The 22821-nt window shown below is 41.7% G+C and overlaps 2 protein-coding genes across 2 annotated transcripts; one reads left to right on the top strand and one right to left on the bottom strand.

The window, feature by feature from the left end:
• Positions 1-3777: 3777 nt before the first annotated feature.
• Positions 3778-5747, bottom strand: LOC115819598 (zinc finger protein 37). The gene is made up of 3 exons (XM_030783103.1): positions 5144-5747; positions 4549-4884; positions 3778-4396 (listed from the first exon to the last, which is right to left on the bottom strand). The coding sequence occupies exons 1-3, from the start codon at positions 5745-5747 to the stop codon at positions 3819-3821; spliced, it is 1518 nt and encodes a 505-aa protein (XP_030638963.1). The 3' UTR covers positions 3778-3818.
• Positions 5748-8516: 2769 nt separating this feature from the next.
• On the top strand, positions 8517-13453 carry LOC115819597 (insulin receptor substrate 1-B). Its single transcript, XM_030783102.1, has 2 exons — positions 8517-8868; positions 10164-13453. The coding sequence occupies exons 1-2, from the start codon at positions 8517-8519 to the stop codon at positions 13451-13453; spliced, it is 3642 nt and encodes a 1213-aa protein (XP_030638962.1).
• The last annotated feature ends 9368 nt before the right edge of the window (positions 13454-22821 follow it).

Below are 22821 nucleotides of genomic sequence, written 5' to 3'. Positions count from 1 at the left end.
ACGCAGGAGTTGAAAGTAGTTAATGAATGACAGAGAGGACTGGATTCTCCACAACAGAAAATCAGAAAGAGAGAAGGCAAACGACCATGGAGTAAACAGCAGGAAGTGACAGACTGAAGCAAAAGGAATCAGTGGAGGTCCATGCCATTACAGTCCACATATTGATAATTGATAATGAATCATTTCAGCAGTTTCCTAACGCTGAAAATGTGGCAGCTTACATGTACAAATCAGCTTTGTTTAAATCGTCAAGCGTGTTAAATCTGATACTGCTGAAAAGCTTGGTTTTGCTTTCACTTTGTTCGTGTCTTTGTAGCATAATAGCAGTGTTTTGTTTACAGTGTTAAATACTTTTTGTCGGAAAATATGAATATCATGCCTTTTTGTAATGCTTCACTTGGCACTCTAACTTATCTCCAGACAGGAATACAACCTTAGTGATATCAGCAGACAGCCAGCAAGGTCATCTCAGGTAAGACATTCATCTTGCTAACACACCTTTCACAGAAGTAGATCATAACGTTACTGATAGATTTCATTCCGTCAGAAAATAAATGAGAAGATGAATGGGAGATTTGTTCATCTGCAGCTTATAGATGTTTCATGCTGACTGTGAAAATCCAAGCAGTTTGAAATTTGGATGGCCAAACTCAAGCCAACAGTTCAATAACAAGGTACAAACACATCATTTAAATTCGTCTAAACTATCTTTATGAGGAACACAGCTAATAGAATGAAATCATCTTTCTGTAGCCACCATCCCTGTATTATATGACCTGATCACATTGAGAACTTGAATCCAATTAACACGGTAAGCAGAGATGACCTACTTCTTTTTAGTCAGGCCCAGTGGTCTCTTGATTGACATTGTTCACCTTAATGAGCACTTTAGATAAGCTAAATTAACTCTGAGTGTTAGAGTATTTAATCATTTTAAGTGTTAATATAATCCACTTTTAGCACTAAAATAACACTAAAATGGCAACCAGCATTCTCTTGTAATTGTTACAAAAAACATTTTAAGAGAGTGGAAAATAGTTCTGGAATTAATTCTGTGCACGTTATCAAACCTTTACACTGGAAAACTTTCAAAACTTTGTGTTTAAATTATATTCATCCTCTCCTTCAGTTACATTAAAAAATAATTCTGTGGTCGAAACGTCGTACATGTTAACCAATCCAATTGTCCACAGTGCCCAGAACACTCGTCCCCTTTGAAACAGCTACTGGACAAAGCTGGATTGCCCAGTCAATTGGCGCAGTGTTCTCAATGCCCATCAGCAAGGTTCCTATGCTACAACTGCCTTTACCCCTGTCCAAACCCTGGAGATCCAGGCAATGCCGTCTGTGACAACAAGTCCTGCCATCTGGTGAACACTCTCCTGTCTTGTGAGACGGTGACTGACCCAAACAGCAGAGTATATGGCTGCCCACTGTTCCGTGCCTGTCCTAAATGCCACAGTCTGATAATGCATGTGGGTGGGTGTAAATATGTTTTTTGCAAGCAATGCAAGAACTGTTTCTGTTTCATCTGCCTGGAGAGCTCAGAGGAGTGCAGAAAAGCTAAAAAGCTATATTTCTCTCTGAACTGTACCAAACCCAAAGCAGGCAGACAGAGATTCAAAACCTAGAGCAGGATAACACCACTTCAGGACTTAAATTTATTTTGGGTTTTACCTGTCTCAGTAAATTATATACTGGACGTCAGTCCAATCAGCCCATGGGATAGTGCTTCAAAACATCACCTTAAAAAGATTTTCTAGTGAAAAGGTTACTGATTATTTCTGAATACTGTACATGGATTAAATAATGATAAAAAAATAAAAAAAATAATTCCGCATATTATATTGCTGAAAGTGATACTGACTAATGTTTTCAGATGCTCCACTTCAAAATATAGCCACAGCAATGACTCAGGGAAATGTTCATGTGTTAGAATCAACATGCTTCTGATTGCAAGTTTGTGAAAAAAAAAATCTTTGTTTTAACTTTGCGAACAACCAGTGGAACATTATATCTGTATATATGATTCTGTTACTATGAACAGATCTCTAAATATATTTATGTATATACTATATAAATCATCGTGGTAAATTTTGTCAGCAGACCAGGATTTACAGACTTATCTCCTACACATTTAACAACACATTATTCCATGTATATTCAAAAGACTACTGTTTGCATGTAACCATATTCAATCTCTGAACAGCTAATTTGTAAATTTCTGTTCAAATCCATGAGGATAGCCAATTTAATTATGCACCAATGTAACTAAAAAGATAACAGGTTTAACTAGGAAGTTGTACTGAGTGAATTACACAAGCATCCAGACATGACAGATCAATAGCACAATTTCCATAAAATTAGACAGCAATCTTGCTTCATGAGCACAAAGTGAAAACTGCGTTATGCCATGTCAAACACAAGGTGGCAGTAATATCTTACCTCAAAGGTTCAATGGCCATTAAATTGCACAGAAAAACAACACTGCATAACTGTACCACCTTGAGGACTCTGATACCATCACATGGATTTAAGGAACAACCAACATTAATATATATAATACCAATAACCAGTTCCACGCAGCTTTAAATGAAAGACAAATTTACTTAATATGTGGAAGAGAAATTTCAACAATATCGAGATCCTGGTGACATAAAACAACTGGAGGTTTCATACAAGAATCTGACGCTTACAAACAACCAATATTTTGATAATAATTACAGTTCATGTATGTATTACGTGATGGAAAAAGAAACTAATAACCATTTCAATTCCTAGACAAAAATTCTTTTTCAGCATTGAAGAATTGCAGTAAAAACAATGCTGCAAAACAGTCACGCATATTGGTACATTTTATATAGGCCAACTCATCATTTCGATATCCACAACCCCAAAAAATGTACAGATTTTTATATTACCCATGCTATAGCCTTCTTCTGCGAACAAGCAACGTACAAAAAGCCTTCTTTCAGAACAGCTGTATAACTTTAAAATTAAAGGTGTCAAATAATTGCAAATATTGCGTTACTTTTCTTTTCGTTAATCGTGATTGTTTACAATTTAAAAAAAAAAAAGGTCAAACAGAAGTCTAATATGCTTGTATTCGATAAACTCTTTATTGGATTCTATATATAATGTATCTTGATTAATAATAATCTACCACATGTTTTTATTATCCACTGCCCACAGAGAAAGTACTCACGCTAGCATTATCAAACGCTTTCTCGTTGGCCGTTTAAATTTGATGAGCCATGATGAAAACTAAATTTGGCCTTAAAAGAGGAATTAAAAGTTTTATTATTGTTATTTTTTTAATCCAAACAGCTGCTGGTAGTTTTTGTGAATAAAACTATCCATTTAGCAGTATGTCTGTTTCCTCTGCAACCGCAAGATCAAGCTTTGTTAGCCATACTTTACTATTTAGCGCGTCAGCTTGAGCATGCTCTGAGCAAGCGTTTAAGACAGTTACAATGAACGCTACACTGCTATTTACCGGAACAGTTTAGGGTTGCATCTTCATACCATATATATTGATCTTGAAACTAATTTGCATTCCACTTTGACACCCCCCACCCCAGCATGAATCATCAACAGCTTTAAATCTTTGACTTTACAAAGTTAACATGTGAACTTTGACACCATTAATTATAAAAACCAATCTAATAGATATTCAGGTTTCAACATGAACACGTCCTCATAGCAAGGCACTTAATTAAATACAGTCTGTAACTGGACTTAAAAATATTACTGGCTTGACATTTGCAGTTATTAAAAGCTGAATGTTTGACTGGACTTCATTTTAACGTAACAAAGGATCATGCTAAGCTTCCCAAGGCCCCAACCACATGCGAGCGCTGGTGGAAACGCAGGCCACCACAGTTCCGGAATGTTTTCCCACACTGTCCACACATGTAGGGCTTCTCTCCGGTGTGGATGCGAAAGTGGCGCGTGAGGGCCCACGAGTGGCGGAAGCGTGCATTGCAAACAGAGCATGCGTAAGGTCTCTCTCCTGTATGGATGCGCTGGTGGATCTTTAAGTGCTCCATGCGGTTGAAGTCCCGCCTGCAGATGCCGCAGTGGTAAGGGCTCCGGCCTGGAGGGAACAGGCTCCTCTTGGGGGTCTTGTTGACGTTTTTGGGGTGTAAGAGGCTGCGATGCTTGCGCAGATCCTCCAGTTGTGAAAAGGTCTCGCCACAGATCCTGCAGACATGTTGGGCGCTGTAGGTGCTGGAGTCATGGGCAGGATATAGCTGGGGAGGGGAGTGATTTGGTAGGGAAGAGGAAGCCCCCATATCTCCAGAGGTGTAGGGTTTGGAGAAGGGCACAGACAGGCCAGGAGCAGAGGGGGATTGGAGGTCTTGATCTGGGATGTCTGAAGGTAAGAGTGGAGACTCTGTGGAAGAAACATAAATGAGCCAATCAAAACACGAAAGATGCACAACTCACTTTGTCATTCTGAGTATTTCTAGAGTTTCCACATAATTCACATTTACAAAAGGACCGTGTGCACGCACATATGTATGAGTGAATGTGATCTACTCTTACCCAGACAGAGTCCGGGGGAGGGGGTGAATGTGTTTGACTGACAGCTCTGCAAATGCAGTGGTTCAGGTTTCCAGTCTTCCAACAGACGCGACTGAGCCAAGGAAAGGATTTCTGAACTCAAGTCATTTTCTCTCCCGATGTAAGAGGCAGACAGTGGGCCACCGCCCTGCTCAGTCTCTTCCACCTTCACAGTCACAGCAGGAACCACTGAGGCAGCCTGAGGTGTGGGGGACCTGTCCGTTTGAAGCCCTGCAGCATCAGGTCCAGTGGTCATCACAGAATCTGACTGCTCAAACTGTGCAGTTTCTCCCTGCACACTGCCATTTTTCTTTGTGACTGTGAGGAAGAATTCACAGAGAGAAAGTTCACTCACTCTAGTCTTTCGTTGCACTCAACTCACTGTGACATCTGAACAAAATAGTTATGATGAAAAAAACAAAACAAAACAAAGTCAAATATCAATGTGTGGGGTTTTTCTTTCTTTCTTTGCTACTGCATAGGGACAGCAACTTTGTTTATGTTTTCTTACAAATTCCTTATTTGAATCTCTTCAAATGACAATGAAACATGAAGGAGAAGATCCTACAGAACATACCTTTTGACTCTACCATATCAAGCTGGTCCAACTCTGGCATTAAATCCGGTTTAATGTCCTGTGAGGACACACGTCCATCTTCTCGAATTTCACAGAATGACAGACTTGAATAAGTATTATTCTCTATGCCACCAACAGCACTGCAAGGTTGTTTAACGTTGACTGTAGAATCAGTCCCTTGTTCAAAATTTGACTCTATGCTGTTATTGAGTTCGGACCTCGCTGTTTTGCTTGCAGTCTGTAAACTGTCACTGAGAGAACTTAGCTGTTGATGAACAAGCTGAATTCGACCTGCTGTAGAGCAATGGTCACCCATGGCGACGGTTTGAGATTGACTCTGTTCCTCCAGTCTGCCTCGCACCGCACATAGTTCTGCTTCAGCCGTGTGTAAGCGAAACTTAAGGGACTTGTTGTCCCGTAAGGTGTCTTGCATTTGGTCCCGCACATCTTTTAACACTTGACCTACAAGTTTGGTGATCTCGACCACTGCTATCTCCACTGCGACGCCCAGCGCATTCTGAATAGTTGCGGTCAGCTCATCCTGAAATGAGAAAGGCAGCTCCGCTACAAACGCTGATCCCGGAGAACTACCATTGATTGACATCTCAGTGACAGTTTGGTTTACCTGACTAACTCGCTGACTACTTTCCTTCTAATGTTACTACACTAAGGTAAGCTAACTAGCTAAACACTAACGCTTATCGCTACCAATAGTTTGGCATAAACCCAGTCACTTGGAAATCTAAGTAAACATTACCTCATCTAGCCATAAATGAAGTACGCAATCGCCGCAGGCCAGCATCAGGACCTAAATCGATCGCTGAAGGTCCATTTAGGTGATCTGTTTTAACTTTGCTAGATGGCTACCGAATGTTTACAATGTACATTTCAGATTTCATGCGTTTGCACAGATCTCTGATATTTCAGATTTTAAAAATAAGATGTTTTGGTTAAATATGAAGGATAAAGATGAACTACAGTTAATTCAAACACGTATCCCTCACAAATTAATCAAGATGTAATAAATAAACGGCTATGTATACTAAGCAGTACCAGGCAACAGTAACAAATTTCCAACATGGCTACAGGAAAATGCTTTTCAAAATAAAATTCCAAACACGGTTGCAGCCTCAGTGGCCATCGAACAGATTTCAACTCTCTCAGAACTTACTTTTATTTAAAACATACTGAACGCATTTTAAATGTTCTTTTCTGATTTATTTCGAAGAGGGAATATGAATAATTTGAGTAAAAAATATTCAGTGAGGACCGTTCCACTTTTCCAACGTAGTCTTGTTAGACAGATTACAATCTCATACTGTAGCCTGCTTGCATAATGAATCCCTAATTTAATTTACCAGAATTTAGTATCGTTGTATTCAGGGAGAAATTTAGCTGAGATTAATCCAGAAATTTGAACTGAGTTAAATAAAATTGAATTGTCCAATGTCTTAAAATTATCAAGAGCAGCCCTCGTGACACAGCAATCATGACATGTAAAATGAGAAATATGAACCAATCTCAATTTTTTTTGCATTTTTACAGTGTATTTATTTATGTAATCAGTAACAATTGTCGTCTCATTTATTTAACTGACACGAACCAATGTGAAGACTTTTATTTTGCAAGATATCTGGACAAAACGGGTGCTGCATTTCTCTCTGTCGTCCAACCTCCCTCCCTCCCGAACTGGAAATCGTACTGAAAAGCTCAATAGTGAATAGACGGTCTCACTCAATTATTAGCTATTGCGAGTTATGATAATATTATTTCTATATTTTCGTGAAGGTTCACTCTCAGTGAACATACTTTGAAGACATTTGAAATTGTACATTTTAATTGTCGTGTTAATATATTGTAGAGCTGTTGAGAAATTCCCCTCTCATATCTGTGCCCATGAGACTTTTACATGATGGTTTTGTTACTGGTAACATTAACGTTCTACATATTACAACAGAAATGTTGAAATGAAGCAGAAGAAGGAAAAGCAACACCACCACCACCACCACTACTAGTACTACTACTGCTACTACTACTACTATTAAGATGATGATGATGATGATGATGATGTTTTGTTGATGATTAGCCTACACAATGGTAGTGTGTGAAAATTTCGTAACAAATGGCGATATTAAGGTAGACACATACATTTATCCTGTATGTATTAATCTTAATATTGATTAAATGGATTAATCCATGTAATCCATTAAATTTATGGAATAGGGTAAAGAGCCTGGATTGATGGAAAGAACTTGATTAGAAATGAGACATCTCAGCCAGTTGAAATCAACTGTCATAATGATGCAAGTAAGTTTTTGATGTAAGTAAGATTAACTTACATCAAACATAAAAAACGGTAAATCTCGCTGTACAACAGTTTCTCGAGGAAGTACCTTGACTGTCGCTGGTTAAATTAGGCGTATTCAGAGCGCCACATGCACATCCACAGTGTAATGTGGTGAAGTATTACGATGTGCTTTTCAGATTTTGTTTTCATCAGACTTTTTGCATCCTCGTTATATAGGTGTTTTTTTTTTTAACAAACAATGAGAATACCGAGTCCACCAGTCCATATAAATATTTGTACACCACCACTGCGTCAAAATCGCAATCGCCATGGATATTCCCATTTTAAAATGTGGCAAAAGCCTGACGATAAACCGATATTTAATGATTACATACTTACAAAATATAACTTAAGCAATGACGTTTCGTATGTGTAAATACGAATTCTGTTTAAATCAGGTGATGTGGAAGGAACACGGGATTCTGATGCAGCAAAGAATCCTAGACCTCGTCCTCATGAGATGCTTCACATGTCTCTATAGCAATAAACATAAAGCTTCAAGACTCAAACCGAACACATGGAGGAAAACACTGTAATGTATTAGTAGCCTACATGTATTGGGCAATGTGTCTAAATGAACAGACAGATGTATTAACTCCTGCTTCAGCACACGACGTATCCTGTCAGAATCCATACGCACTGATATCTCACCTCGTACATCTGATGTATGCACACAGATTTTTTTTTTTTTTTTTGGGTTGTAGAGGGAAAACAGGCAGAACAGGGCATGCGCCCGCGCGAGCGTGAGGGCGAGGGCGCGCGCGCGTTCGCGCGAAGGGTAGATCCATACAGTAAACAGTCAATAGTAGCCTCACAGTACTGTAGTGCAGAAACGGCACACCGCGTGTAGCAGCGCACAGGCTGGATCTGGGGGAAACACTATGTACTAGTTTACTGACTCTCCTTGGGGTCACGGCAGTGCATGATGAGACGAAGACGAACACAGCTGCTGTCATGAACAAATGAGCAATATAGCCTATGAGAGATTTTCGGCAAGTACAGGGATAGAATTAAGGAATCACAGCGATGGAGAGTCAGGCAGGAGTGGAGCAGCAAAGCTATGATGATGTTCGGAAAAGCGGTTATCTCCGCAAACAGAAATCTACACACCGGCGGTTCTTCGTTCTTCGGGCCGCTTCAGAGAGGGGCCCTGCCCGACTTGAATATTACGAGAACGAAAAGAAATTCCGAAGCAAGTCGCCTGTGCCCAAAAAAGCAGTTAACCTGGAGTCTTGCTTCAACATCAACAAGCGGGCAGATTCGAAAAACAAGTACATGGTTGTGTTATACACGCGTGGGGAGAGCTTTGCCATTGCTGCGGATACTGAGGAGATCCAAAACGAATGGTATCAGGCCATGATGGACCTACAGAGTAGAAGTAAGCCAAAAAACATCTAATTTATTCCCACTTATGCATGGTCCACCCATTAGAATTAACTGTCACAAATAAGCTCTTTCTCATCAATGGGAATTCATCTCCCAGCATCTCCATTTCGCATGAACTGTTGGTGAGAGCCAGCAACGTTTCTTCAAGTTCATTAGCAATATTTAATTCCGTCGCGCTTTCATTCAGTGACTGCGCTCATGCCAAAATACTGCACGATTGAATTGACTGAATGGGTCAGCGCTGCCGCACACGTTGCTTTTCCGTGCGTCCTTAACATGTCAAATCAAAATTGGTATTTTTTCGGCTGTTTATTTAGCGAAGATAAATTCGGGCGTGATTGTGTTTTAATTAATTACTGCACAGTGCAATGCCTTGATGCCTTCATCAGCAGCCAGGAACACTATACTGCGTGCAGTGGTGGGTGGCGCATTGTGCAGTGAAAGCTGCTGCAGAACACACGGCAGTCTGTTTTGTTTTTCTACACAGTTGTGCAAGTTGTGCTTGTAACCTACATTTCTGTGCTATAGCGCTGCTGCCGGGGAAGGGAGCCGCAGCGGTCGTGTATTCTCACAGGGCAGTGGGAATCTTGTTGGATCTCCTGTGTTTCAGCTATTTCCAAGGTCCCCCACCCTGCTATCAGAGGAACTAGGCGCGGGATTAAATAGAGTAATAGATGAATGAATTTCCTTTAAATGATCGCCCCGCTGGAAAATGTTCTCGTGCGTTGTTCCATCTCTAAATTCCGTTTCTTATGGTGTTATCCGTGAATAGCCTTGGCATGCGGATCTAGCGGGTATAGTCAGGTTTCTTACTACTACAAGCGATAGTGTAACCAAATATGGACAACCTCTCGAATAACGGTATAAAATACATTGTGAAAATGATAATTCTGACGTCAAAGTACTACCTCACTGTCAGCCCTTGCGTTTCAAAATAGTATTTCACAGTCTTATAACCGTGCATCTGATTGATTTGTTGCTTTATGTGTCGTATTATTCCTGTATTCATGTTAAGAATATTAACAGACAAGAAGAATACTCAGGATTTTGCATCATACAGTTTACATTTTTGCACCTTTTCTATCATGCGTAATTAAATAAATTTCCTCCAGTTTGAAATCTGACCAAACAGAAGACTATAGAATATTGTATGATATATACTTGACCATAATTTGTGCCCCCCACTAGCTGAAGACAGGTCACTTCAAGCTTTTGAAGTGATTTAAATTGTTAAATTTTAGAGGCAATGTGCGCACTAAATATTGTTTTCACCCCCTCCCTCTCTAGGTAGGACTCCTGATGACTGTAGTAGTGGTGGGGAGGGTGGGTTGCCCTCCCCTGGTCCTGCCTTTAAAGAGGTCTGGCAGGTGAAGGTTTGGCCCAAAGGTCTTGGTCAGGCCAGAAACCTAGTGGGCATCTACCGACTCTGTTTGACAGACAAGACAGTAAACTTCGTCAAGCTCAATTCAGATGTTGCAGCTGTTGTGCTACAATTGATGAATGTGAGGCGCTGTGGACATTCCGAAAACTTTTTTTTCATTGAGGTGGGTCGCTCAGCCATGACGGGGCCTGGAGAATTCTGGATGCAAGTGGAGGATTCAGTGGTGGCTCAGAACATGCATGAGACTCTGCTGGAAGCCATGAAGGCTCTGAGTGAGGAGTTCCGCCAGCGGACCAAGTCTCAGTCTGTGGGTGCCTCTGGTAGTGGAGGCACCACCTCCAACCCTATCAGTGTGCCATCTCGACGACACCACCCAAATCTGCCACCATCTCAGGTGGGTTTCTCTAGACGTGCTCGCACTGAGACTCCTGGAGCTGGAGGATTCAACAGCACCAATACATCCCCCACAACCCGTCAAGGCTTCTCCAGATCACGAACAGCTAGCATTGGGGCTAGGACAGAAGATGGAGGGAGTGGGGCACTGCGAGGCACAGCACTCAGCACCAGTCCAAGCTTCAATGGCTCTTCTTGCTCCAACACCCCCACTCTACGGCCTAAACCCACGCGAGCTCCCACCCCAGCCAAGATCACCCTCAGCCTGGCCCGGTACACCCCTAACCCCACTCCCTCTCCTGCCCCAAGCCTATCCTCCAGTTCTGGCCATGGGTCTGAGTGTGGCTTAGGTGGTGCTGTAGTTGGAGCAATGCCAATCTGCACCTACACCCGTGTCCCACAGAGGGTCTCTGTTTCTGGCTCGCCAAGTGATTATGGCTCCTCAGATGAATGTGGCTCCAGCCCTGGGGAGCATTCTTTCTTGACAGCTGGTCTTACAGCTGCAGTTGGGGAGAGCACCCCCAGATATGCCCTCATGGGACAGAGGGACGGATCTCACCATCATAAGTATGGACGCAGGGTGCTCCGGCGCTCCTCCAGCCGAGAGAGTGAGGTTGAGCGCAGGTTGCTCAGCAAACGTGCCTCACTGCCTCCTTCATCTGCACAAGAACGTACTCCCTTGCATCGCAGAGATGGAGAGGAGGAAGATAAAGAATATGCTGTGATGTCCCGCAACGCTTGCAAGGATTCTCTTACCTCAGGGGGCTCTGCAGTGACATCAGTGGGGCAGGTGGGCGTTACAGTTGAGAGGAATGATAGTATTAGGGGAGATGCTGCAAGAGATAGTGGGTACATGTCCATGTTACCTGGAGTTACTGTTCCACCCACCTCACTGGCACTGCCAGTTGCAGTTTCAAATGCGGTTTCAACAGGGGGGGATGAGTACATGGCCATGACTCCCAACAACAGCGTATCACCACCACAGCACATCCGCCTTCCTGCCATTGATGGATACATGATGATGTCACCCAACAGCAGTTGTTCCCCAGATCTCCATGCAATGGGCGGGTGCATGTGGGGAAGCAGGGGCAGCATGGAGAGTCGGACCAGCAGTGACTACATGAACATGTCTCCTGTCAGTGCCCGCTCTGCCTGTAGCACACCTCCATCACACCCTGAACAGCACCCACTACAGCCTAAAATGATGTACTCCTATTTCTCCTTACCACGCTCCTACAAACACACTGCTCTTGCCACCCGCTTTGAGGATGACCTGGGCCAAGGGAAGAGAACAGAAGGTGGATGTGTAGAGGGAAATGAGGGTGGTGATGGAAGCCGGACTGGGCATGAAGGTTACCCTAGTATGGGGGAGGGTGAAAGCTGCCAACTCTCTCTTTCCTCCTCTTCTTTCTCATCTAGCTCAACCAGTAGTGAGAGTCTAGAGGACAGACCATTGTCTCTTCCAGCGGGGGGAGGAAGTAGGACTGCCAGATTGAGCAAGGGACACAGGGCAGGGTCTATGCACCCCAAAGACTTGGGCCATGCCCTTCACCAGCAGAGATGTAGCCCAGTAGCCCAGACACAGGGTCAAGTGCAGCAGAGGAAGGGCAGACCCTCCAGCCTATACGTGGACATGTCTAAAGCCAACACTCTGCCGAGGGTGAGGGAGACCCTGATGGCCTCGGCATCTCAGAGCCCTGGGGAGTATGTTAGCATAGTTTACCATGGCAGTTGCAGTGGGCAGATTGGAGAGGGGAAGGAGATAGAGCGTGGGCACTCTGTAGTACATGGACATCCAAGGCCCTTACACCGACCTCCACCATGCCTGAGTGGCACTGCCAATCTGCCCCGGAGTTTCTCAACTCCACTTTCCACATCTATCTCCACTTCCTCAGAATATGTTAATATGGATTTGGGTAATTCCCCCTCCCCTCTCTCCCTCACCCCTCCTACATCTTCCCCATCCACCCTCACCCCAACCCCAGCCATAGCATCCAAAACTAGGGAAGAGCTAACCCAGGCTCCTCAGTTGGCACAAGATGCTGACATTGGACACAGGAAGAGTGGCACGACAACCCTGTCATCTGGAGAGATGCCTGTAGGTACGTTCACAGAGTACACAGAGATGGTGTTTGGTTTGGGTGCTAATGCCCCTTCCTTGTGCCCCGATCCCAGCCAGACCCCAGAGTACTCTGCCCAATCCTGCCCCATAGACCAGGAGAAGGTTCTGGACTTATCCTCCAGCTCAGCATTCCCAGACTTGGATCAGGGTATCCGGCTCGTCCGTGCAGAGCTGCTAGGGAGACGACGGCATCGCTCGGACACTTTCATGACTCCTCCTTCACGCGCTCCTTCTTCCTCATCTTCCCTTTTCCCTGAAAACACCCAAGGTGCTCTGTCTCGGCTGCATGCACAGGAGGGTCCCCTTTGGGGCAATGGGCAAGCACTTGACTCTCAGTGTGTCAATCCTGGTATGTCACCTATGCCTTCTAACCAGGCTTCATCCTCATCTTTGGAACAAGGCCTCAACTACATTGACCTTGACTTAGCCAGTAAGGAGAGTCCTCAGAGTGGTCTGGATGGACCAACAGCCTCTCATCCGCTCTTCTCTTCTGTCTTGGGAGGAGCGTTGGTTGGTGGTTTGGGTGGAGCAGGGCTAGGGAATCCTAGCTCCTACGCTAGTATTGACTTCTTCAAGTCAGAGGAGCTAAGAGTCCACCAGAGCAGCAGGAAAGATGTTAAAGGTAGGACCTTCCTGAGACTTCACTGTAATATTTCTCGCACATGCACACCTGCTTTATGAATCTTTCTTTTACTCTGTATAGGTGCAGGTCTCATTTTATCATGTGTGTCAAAGACTTATGAATGAAGCACTTGAAGAACTCACACAAAATACGTCTTTAAAAACACAAACTAGCCTAACATTTGACTTTACATATTTCACCGTGTTCACTGTTTGCACAACCAAAATGAAGCCTTTTTTATTGCGTAAGTGGGAGTTTTATGGTTGATGACTATAATCTAGTCCTGTATTATATGTCCTTACTGTGCTCTCTGTTAGGTTTCACACATTATTAAACAGATGGATAACAGAGTATAAAGAAATCCATGATGCTAAATCTGTGAATTAAGATGTCATGAAGTTTGCTCAGAAAGCATTAGTAAATGAAAGGCCCAGTGATGTTTGTTTTTTGAGTGAATGACTCAGGCATGTATGTCAACTATTGTGTATCTCTTTACATTAGTGAGCAAAATAGATGTATAGAGGAGCCAGGGAGATGACAGCTTACATACAGTAGTGTTAACAAGATGACACTTACTGTGTATGATAGAGAGAGCAAGACAGAGAGAATGTGTGTGTGTGTGTATGTGTGGTGAAGAAACAGAGAGGGCTGTGTTTTTGTGGGATTCCTTTCTGCACTTATGTAGACACATATATATTTAACTCACACCATGATTCTGGATTATGATGTGCATTTGAAAACACCCTTACTGGACACAGGCCAGACTGAGGCTTTATGCTTCTCCATCTCTCTTTCTAACCCTTGCTTTCCTCCTTTCTCACCCTTCCTCACTCGCTTTTGCTATCTGTCTTGATACTATGTTTTTCGACGTGCCCCCGTTCTCCCTCCTTCTTACTGCTAGTTTGATGTGACTGGGTGCATACATCGTGTGCTGAGACAGTACTACGTATATGGAATTAACTGTCATTCTGCCGTATTCCTTAAGACTGCTGCTACTCAACCCTGAGGCTGATGAGTGGTGTTGGTACATAGTGTACTTTTCCTAGCTGACTTTCTTTTGTTTTTTGATTTGCTGCTTTTTAGGATTGGCTTACTAATTCATGTATTGATAATTGATTTCTGAATCCCTATGATTCTAAAGCAGTCATATTCATTCTTGTTATCCCAAAATTGCTGAGTCTTATTCTACCATTATATGCACTTGTCTGTCTGAGACAAATTAAGTCAGGCTTTAACTAAAGATCTTGCAGATCATTGCCTCGTATTTTTGCTCATGAAGTTTGACACCGACAGAAGGTACAACTGATCAGAGCACAGTTTTTTAAAATACATGTCCACACTGTAATGAACACTAGTGTGAGAAGTCATCCACCTTCTTTCTCGTGCTCATTCTTTCTGCCTGCTATATCGGGTATGTAGACCCTTGCCAAGTTCACCCTGATATTTAATTCTGTTTACCCTATTACAATGCAGAGCCGACTCAATGCCATCAAATCAGGGTGCAGAACACAAAACTGAGAGACAGGATGAGAGACAGAGAGAGGGAAGTTGAGCGAGAGGGGGAGGGGGGGGGAGAGAGACGCGATGCTTCATATGAACCCATTTACCTCTCCACTGTGTGTCTGTGCCCATAGCAAATATACTGTCTAGACAGGCTGGGTGAAAGGAGGTTTCAGGGGAGCTGTAATCTACCCCAAACGTTACATCTAATCCCATGAACAATGATAATATTTGACATATAAGTAACGTTCATGTCATAGTCATATGAAATATTACTAATTGGTTATTTGGAAAGGTAAGAATTTAATATCCTTAACCACAACCCAAACCTTAAGTTTTTTCTAAACAACCTTGTAGTGTTTGTAGTGTTTTTTAACGAAACGACATAGGCAAGATCATGTAGAAAATGAAAAGGATAACTGAGATGTCACAGAGAACTGAGAGAATGTTTGTCCACACATCAGTATTTGACGTGTGTTTCATGAGACCAAGTCGAGCCGTTGGCAGCACAGAATAGCCAGCTTCATTCAACTGGGTACTAAAGAGCACATTTCACTATAGCATTTTGCTAGACTATGTGCGAGAAACAGTCTGAAGCAGAAGATAATCGAGTTTTGGTTTATAATGGGAGAAGAAAGCCTGTACAACAAGTATTCACAAATGTGAAGAACCACTCATGGTGTTAACTTTTGTGCATGATGTTTGGAGGCTGGCCGTTCACAAGCATGGGCATTTTGCTGTGTGGTCCAATTCATATGGCTTTTTCTGATTTCTTATCTTTGCCAAAATTTTTAAGCTCAAAATACATCTATACATCTGATAATGGTTTATAGATACACTGTTGCCACCTATAGGTGTGGAGTCCTGGATTTTAAAAAAAATGTCTGAAACCAGGTCTGTTTGTTAACAAGATGTCACTGTTATAACTCATGGAGAATCAGTTCAGAATTAAGAAAATTAAAAGTGCTGCATATTAATTGAACCATATTTTTTTATCCTGCCTCCACTGTGGATTAAAAACAGGAGAAGAAAGTGCTTAATAAATGGCAGTATTCTAACAGTGTATTTCACCATGCCATGGTTTTTGTTGAGGTTGCCACTTCCCTCGCTTGTATTTCTTTGTTGTTTGTTTTTGGCGCTGCACTAATCTTCGCTGTGTATGCTTAAGCTCTTTTATATGTGCTGATCCAGCTCTATGGTTTGTTACGTACATGTGGGTTACACTGTTCAATGAATGCTCACTGACATTACAGCTCTTTTCCCTCTAGATTTAATCAGACCATCCTGCTGTATCTGATATTGCAGTGCTTATTGAATAGTATGGCAACGAACTTAATTATGGCAGTCAAGTAAACACTGTTCTGCAAGTGCCTTGCATTTTGCCTGTTCAGTGCATAACATCAAGTGACTGATCAAGTCTGTGGTGATTGCAATATATACACACACAAATGCCAGTTAAGTGGCGATGATGAGAATACAGATTTTGCCATGATAAAAAGATATTAATTGAAGGGGGGGGTGTTCACCCTTGATATATGATCTCCTGATGTGGTCAATAATCTTTAATGTAAAATGCACCATGTTGAATCACCGCTTTATGGAGCAAAGGCAAAAGCAGGACACTGAGAGGCTTTGAAATGTGATTTGGCATTATAGCTGACTCGGCTTCTGAAAGAAACAGACTGATGTTTTTCGCTGTCTTTCCCCATGGAAATAATATCAGCTCAGAGAACCTGTGTTTAGGTTGAGTCACTCGCTTACAGTACAGAAAGTTAGAGGTTAGAGAGGCTGGAGGAGAAGGGTGCTGGATATTTTAGGACTTTTGATTTTTCCTTACGTCAAAGGAAGTCTTGTCAGTTTCGTTTCCTTAGTGATGCCAATAAAGGTGTTGTTTTCCCCTGTCTCTCTCTCCCATTCTCTTTCTCTCTCTCTCCCATTCTCTCTCTCTGTCTGTCTCTCTCTCTCACTCACTCTTACTCTCTCTCTCATGCAATATTTTGGACCAAATTTTGGGATGATCATTTTATTACCCAGGACAAAAACTGGTCAGACTGCAGCACACTCACATCCTACCAACAGCAGGCCAATCAGTCTGAGAAATCACCTATTGTTGCAAAAAATGTTTCTGTTCTTGCAGGCAACAAGTGGACACTATATTTAAAATCCTGCATGGTTTACTGTGAAAACTAAGTCAAATAAGTGTTCAGATCAGATCAAAAACTCTTTAAAAACTCTTTAACTAAAACCAGTCTCCAGACACAGGCTTTGTTATGCTTGTTCATAACTCGGTTGCATATATGATTGCATACCATACATAATGAAATCAAAATTGTAACAGTTATTAACTGAGTATTATTCATGCCTGTACAGAATGTGAACTTATCTCAATGTTTCAGTTTAATTAAAATGATGTCACTGTGGACATTTGAAATACACACACAAACAATACAAACAATATACACAATACAAATTTTAATTTGTTAGATCCACTTCCAATTGAAGGTAGTTTGTGACACTATAAACTGAAAAATGGTCTGTGTGTTTGGAAAAAAATCACTTATATTTGGCATGACAAATACCGACATGTTGTACTTTCAGTCTTCCTTAACACATCAATGATGGGTTACTGTGAATATGAGTATTTTAATTACCAAGTGTAACTGTTTACAATCTCCAGTTGTTTTTCCCTAGATAAAGGTAGTGATCTCTCAGTTAAGATTTGCATTTATGCTTATTATGCAGATAATGCGCTGTAAGAGTGAGTAGCTTTGTATGTGTGTGTGTGTATGTTTGAGATTTCTCTGTGGAGTCTTAAGTGGGTGTATGGAGAGTAAAGCTACTTGATCTGTCTGCTGGTAATTTACCATTAAACCACATATACATGCATACACAAACACATACTCATGTGAGATGAGATGTATCTAGTGAGTGGTTGTGGGCAGAAGAAAAATCTCTCTCTCTCTCTCTCTCTCTCTCTCTCCCTCTCTCTGCCTCTCTCTCTGTCTGTCCATCTGTTTCTGTCTCCCTCTCTGTCTGTCTGTTTCTGTCTCCCTCTCTGTCTCCCTCATACACTCACACACACACACCCTCATACACACACACACACACATATGCATACGCCTCTTTTCTCTTAATGGTAGTGCAATGAGTTAGTGCTGGGAGGTCACGGCCGCTAATGCAGCATGGAGAGAGTGATGAGGGGAAGGAGGGAGGTGGAGAGGCACTCCAAACCTCAGGTTGATTCATCCCTTCTTTTGTGTAAGCTTCCTGTGATGGAGACAAAGAGTGCAAGGGAAAGGGGACAGAGCGACTCATGAGGGTTGTTTTTCTGCCTGTTTTTCTCTAACTCAGGGATGGTCAGGATGAGGGTAATCATTTGCTCGCTCTCTCTCTCTCTCTCTCTCTCTCTCTCTCTGTCTCTCTGTATGTGTGTGTATATCAGTGTAAACACCAATACGCATAGTAATATTGATGACTGATACAGGGACTGAAATAGAATGCTTTGATGCGTCCCAGCAAACGTGTCAGGTGGGACAGGGAGAGAGAGAGAGAGAGAGAGAGAGAGAGAGAGAGAGATCTGTTGCCGCTCCACAGAGAGAAGTGCCAGACAAGCTAAACTGACTCCGTTCAGTTGTCTGTGTGAGGGGGGAGAGAGAGAGAGAAAAAAAGAAAGAGCAGAAAGAAGTAGAGAAAGGGAGTTTTAAAGAAAGAAAAGGAGAAATGACACAGATAGTAATCTTAAGCAGGGCCTGACTCTTATGTGTTTTTTGCTACTGATGACAGTACTGATAACAAACAAACAAAAAAGCTGGAAACTGAATGCGTTATGTTTTACATTTAAAAAATAACCTTTATCTGTGGTGAGGCTGTATCAAAATGTTCAACAGTTCACAGTATTTAATCCTATAAACACCTTAAACTTGTGTGCTTCAGCTAGCTCCATGTCATTAAGTTTCCATAGCAGCTCTGCTGCATGGCAGTCCTTTCTCACATCTAAAATACAGATTAGCATAAACAGTGAGTTAATGTTATATACACAGCTGTTATTGGATCTGACACACTTGTATGCTACTGATAATTAGTACTGTCTGGGACCTAGTGTTTCAGATAGAGTTTCTTTTAAAGTACACTTAAAAGTTCTGTTGAACTTACATTGATGCTGACTCTCCAGCCAGCTAGCTAATGCTTCTTTCCAGAAAAATAAGTCCATATCTCCAGCCAGTTAAACAAGTATCCATCTTCAACAGTCTATCGATAGGGAAAAGAGTATGACCCGGCCAGTTATTCATCAACTTCTGAGTCCGTAAACTGAGAAACAACTTGTCAACCTTTCAGCAGGTTCAGCTGACATTGTTCAATTTACATACAACTGTGTTTCAACTCTGCAGGGACAGTTTTGCTAATTCTGGTGAATTCTCAAAGTAATCACACATGCCTATCACTAATTCACTCCATTTTTCACAATGTAGGTTTTCTACCAATCCTGATATATGAGCAGTCATATATATATATATATATATATATATATATATATATATATATATATATATATATATATATATATATATACACACACACACACACACACACACACACACACACATATCAGTCCAGTTGTAATGTGAAATCACAGTGGTACTGACTCTGCGAAATATCTTGTCTGTATTTTTGAAAATACTAACTGTTATAAGCTTCTGGGTCTTGTTTTGTCCCTAAATTAACCCAAATTCTTATGCTGTCTCTGTCCATGTTTATGACAATGTAAAACTGCAGTTTGTACACAACTGTCAAATGAAATATATAAACTTGTACCTTTAGCTCTTACTTTGAAAGAGACTGAACTTCCTAACTGCAACAAAGAGGGGCTGCTGATATATTTAAGATAAGGAATGTGGCCATAAATGCTTTATGGATTAGACTGTAGCTGTTTGTTTTTCTGAAGTTTGTTTTAACCTGTTAATCCAGATCTTCTGAACATTTTGTGCTCTTATTACCCTGGATTGTTCAACGTCACTTCCAAGAAAATTGCAGTAATCCCCCATAATAGGATACAAATTAGCAAACAAGCCTACTTTTCTTATAAGAGTGAACAAACACTGTTTGTGTGCGTTTTTTAGAACAAAAATAAGCCTGGACTTGGCCTCAGTTGACCTACATAAGGACATGTATTGTGATACTTAGAAATGTTCATCTCTGTTTATGAAGTGTATTTTTTTAATGAGAGTTAAAAATAAATGAAGTCTAGACTTCTTATCCAGCCCTTTACTTCACTCTGACGACTTTCAGTATCTCTCACCATACCCGTCTATCTCACTGTAATGCTGTGATATTAGATCGCAGTAGGATGTTCTGGTCAACTTAATGTCAAAACAATATATTTGTGAGGCTGGTATTTTTCCTGTTTGATTTTAAGTGACCACCAAGGACAGTGACAATTCAATAAACAGCTGAGTTGTGTAGTTTTACTGTTAATATGAGCTGTTACAAAGTTACAATTAGTTGACTGTAACTACTTTTACTTAAATCTCACAGTCCCTCTCTTCATTATGGTCATGATGTAATCTTCCTACATGTTTCTGAAAACTCTACATATCTCGTGGATTCGATAAATTGATCACAAAATAATGAATTGTTCTATTCATTCACAGCTGTGAATTGTGAGAGAGAAAAGTCATTGTTATGATATTAGCTTCTAAAATATATGTTTCTTCAGTAATCATATCTGGAGCACTGGGTCATAATGTTTTTTTTATACATAGTTAAATGTCTTGGGAAAGTGATGGAAGAGTTTTGAAATTTCATCTGTCAAAATGGGTATGTTGTGATTTGATGCTGATTACATTCCAGACATTACACTCACTCTTTTTTTTCCTCTCTCTGTCTCTCTCTCTCTCTCTCTCTCCAGAATGTTGATTCACCCCAGCATTCCAAGATAAAGAGGAAATGTACTCTGGTCTCCACTTGCCATGCCTCTATGTGTGTGTGTGTGTATGTATGTATGTGTGTGTATGTGTGTGTGTGTGTGTGTGTGTGTGTGTGTGCGCGCGTGTGTGTGCGTGTGTGTGCGTGTGTGTGTGTGTATGTGTGTGAGAGAGAGAGAGAGAGAGGGAGAGAGAGAGAGAGAGAGAGAGAGAGAGAGAGAGAGAGAGACAGAGGAAAAAAAAGAGAAAGACTGAGGCACAGTATTGGATCAGAATTCAACAAACTCTCCAGATGATGCGTGAATCCTACAGGTGTGCCCTCACCCTTCAAACTCTCACCATGATATTCATCTCTCTCTCTCTCATTCATTTCCAAGAGTTACAATCAAAACTATCGATGTGCCAAAAGACTATTGGTCATTTCCACCAGAGACTACTGAAACGGACATGTCCTTCAGCCAGCCAGGAAGGACAACAGCGACTCTGACTGCCAACCAAGAGCCAATGATACATTCTTTTTTTTTCTTTTCTTCACCAAAAAACTAAAATGAAAACAAAAAAAATGTAATACAAATGTGACATAATCTAATTATAGATTAGAAAATATGTAGTCTACATAGTATTACTTAATATATATAGAAAAACAAATATAAGAATTTTTTAAGAAAGTGCCTCATTTTTGATTGTAGCCATTTTTACCCAGGATTTCCTTATGTGCTCTGTGAGAGAGTTTCTTTCTGTTTGCTGTTTTACTCTTTGTCATTTTCTGTTACTACCAGGGTGAATTATATGTGAGAGCGCAAAGAGAGAGAGAGAGAGAGAGAGAAAGAGAGAGAGAAGGAGAGAATGAGAGTGAGAGCGAGAGAGAAAGAGAGAGAGAGCGAGAGAGAGAGAGAGAGAGAGAGAGTGAGAAGTTCTGAAGAGTGGGATGAGTAATAGGTGTAATCAGATTGCCTTACTGTGTATGTATAATGTGTTAGCAGAATTGCCTCGTCCTCAGTAACGCTGTGCCACTAATCACAGCTCAGTCTAAAGCCTACCATAACATAACACAGCAGCCTCAATACACCCACACACACACACACACACACACACACACACACCAATACAACCAACAGTCTAAAGCCTACCATAACATAACACAGCAGCCTCAATACACCCACACACACACACACACACACACACACACCAATACAACCAACAGTCTAAAGCCTACCATAACATAACACAGCAGCCTCAATACACCCACACACACACACACACACACACACACACACACACCAATACAACCAACAGTCTAGAGCCTACCATAACATAACACAGCAGCCTCAATACACCCACACACACACACACACACACACACACACACACACACACCAATACAACCAACAGTCTAAAGCCTACCATAACATAACACAGCAGCCTCAATGCTCTCTCTCACACACACACACACACACACACACACACCAATACAACCAACAGTCTAAAGCCTACCATAACATAACACAGCAGCCTCAATACACCCACACACACACACACACACACACACACACACACATACACACACCAATACAACCAACAGTCTAGAGCCTACCATAACATAACACAGCAGCCTCAATACACACACACACACACACACACACACACATACACACACACACCAATACAACCAACAGTCTAGAGCCTACCATAACATAACACAGCAGCCTCAATACACACACCCACACACACACACACATACACACACACCAATACAACCAACAGTCTAGAGCCTACCATAACATAAAGCAGCCTCAATGCTCTCTCTCTCACACATACACACGCAGACACAAACCAACACAACCGACAGTCTAGAGCCTACCATAACATAACACAGCAGCCTCAATACACACACACACACACACACACACACACAAGTCAACACAACTGACAGTCTGAAGCTTAACATAACATAACACAGCAGCCTCAATACACACACACACACACACACACACTCAAACCAACAC

Source organism: Chanos chanos, chromosome 8 (assembly GCF_902362185.1).
Source record: "Chanos chanos chromosome 8, fChaCha1.1, whole genome shotgun sequence".
NCBI lineage: Eukaryota > Metazoa > Chordata > Actinopteri > Gonorynchiformes > Chanidae > Chanos > Chanos chanos.
Note: the sequence above shows the minus strand (reverse complement) of the source record. Positions and strands in the feature narration are given on the sequence as shown.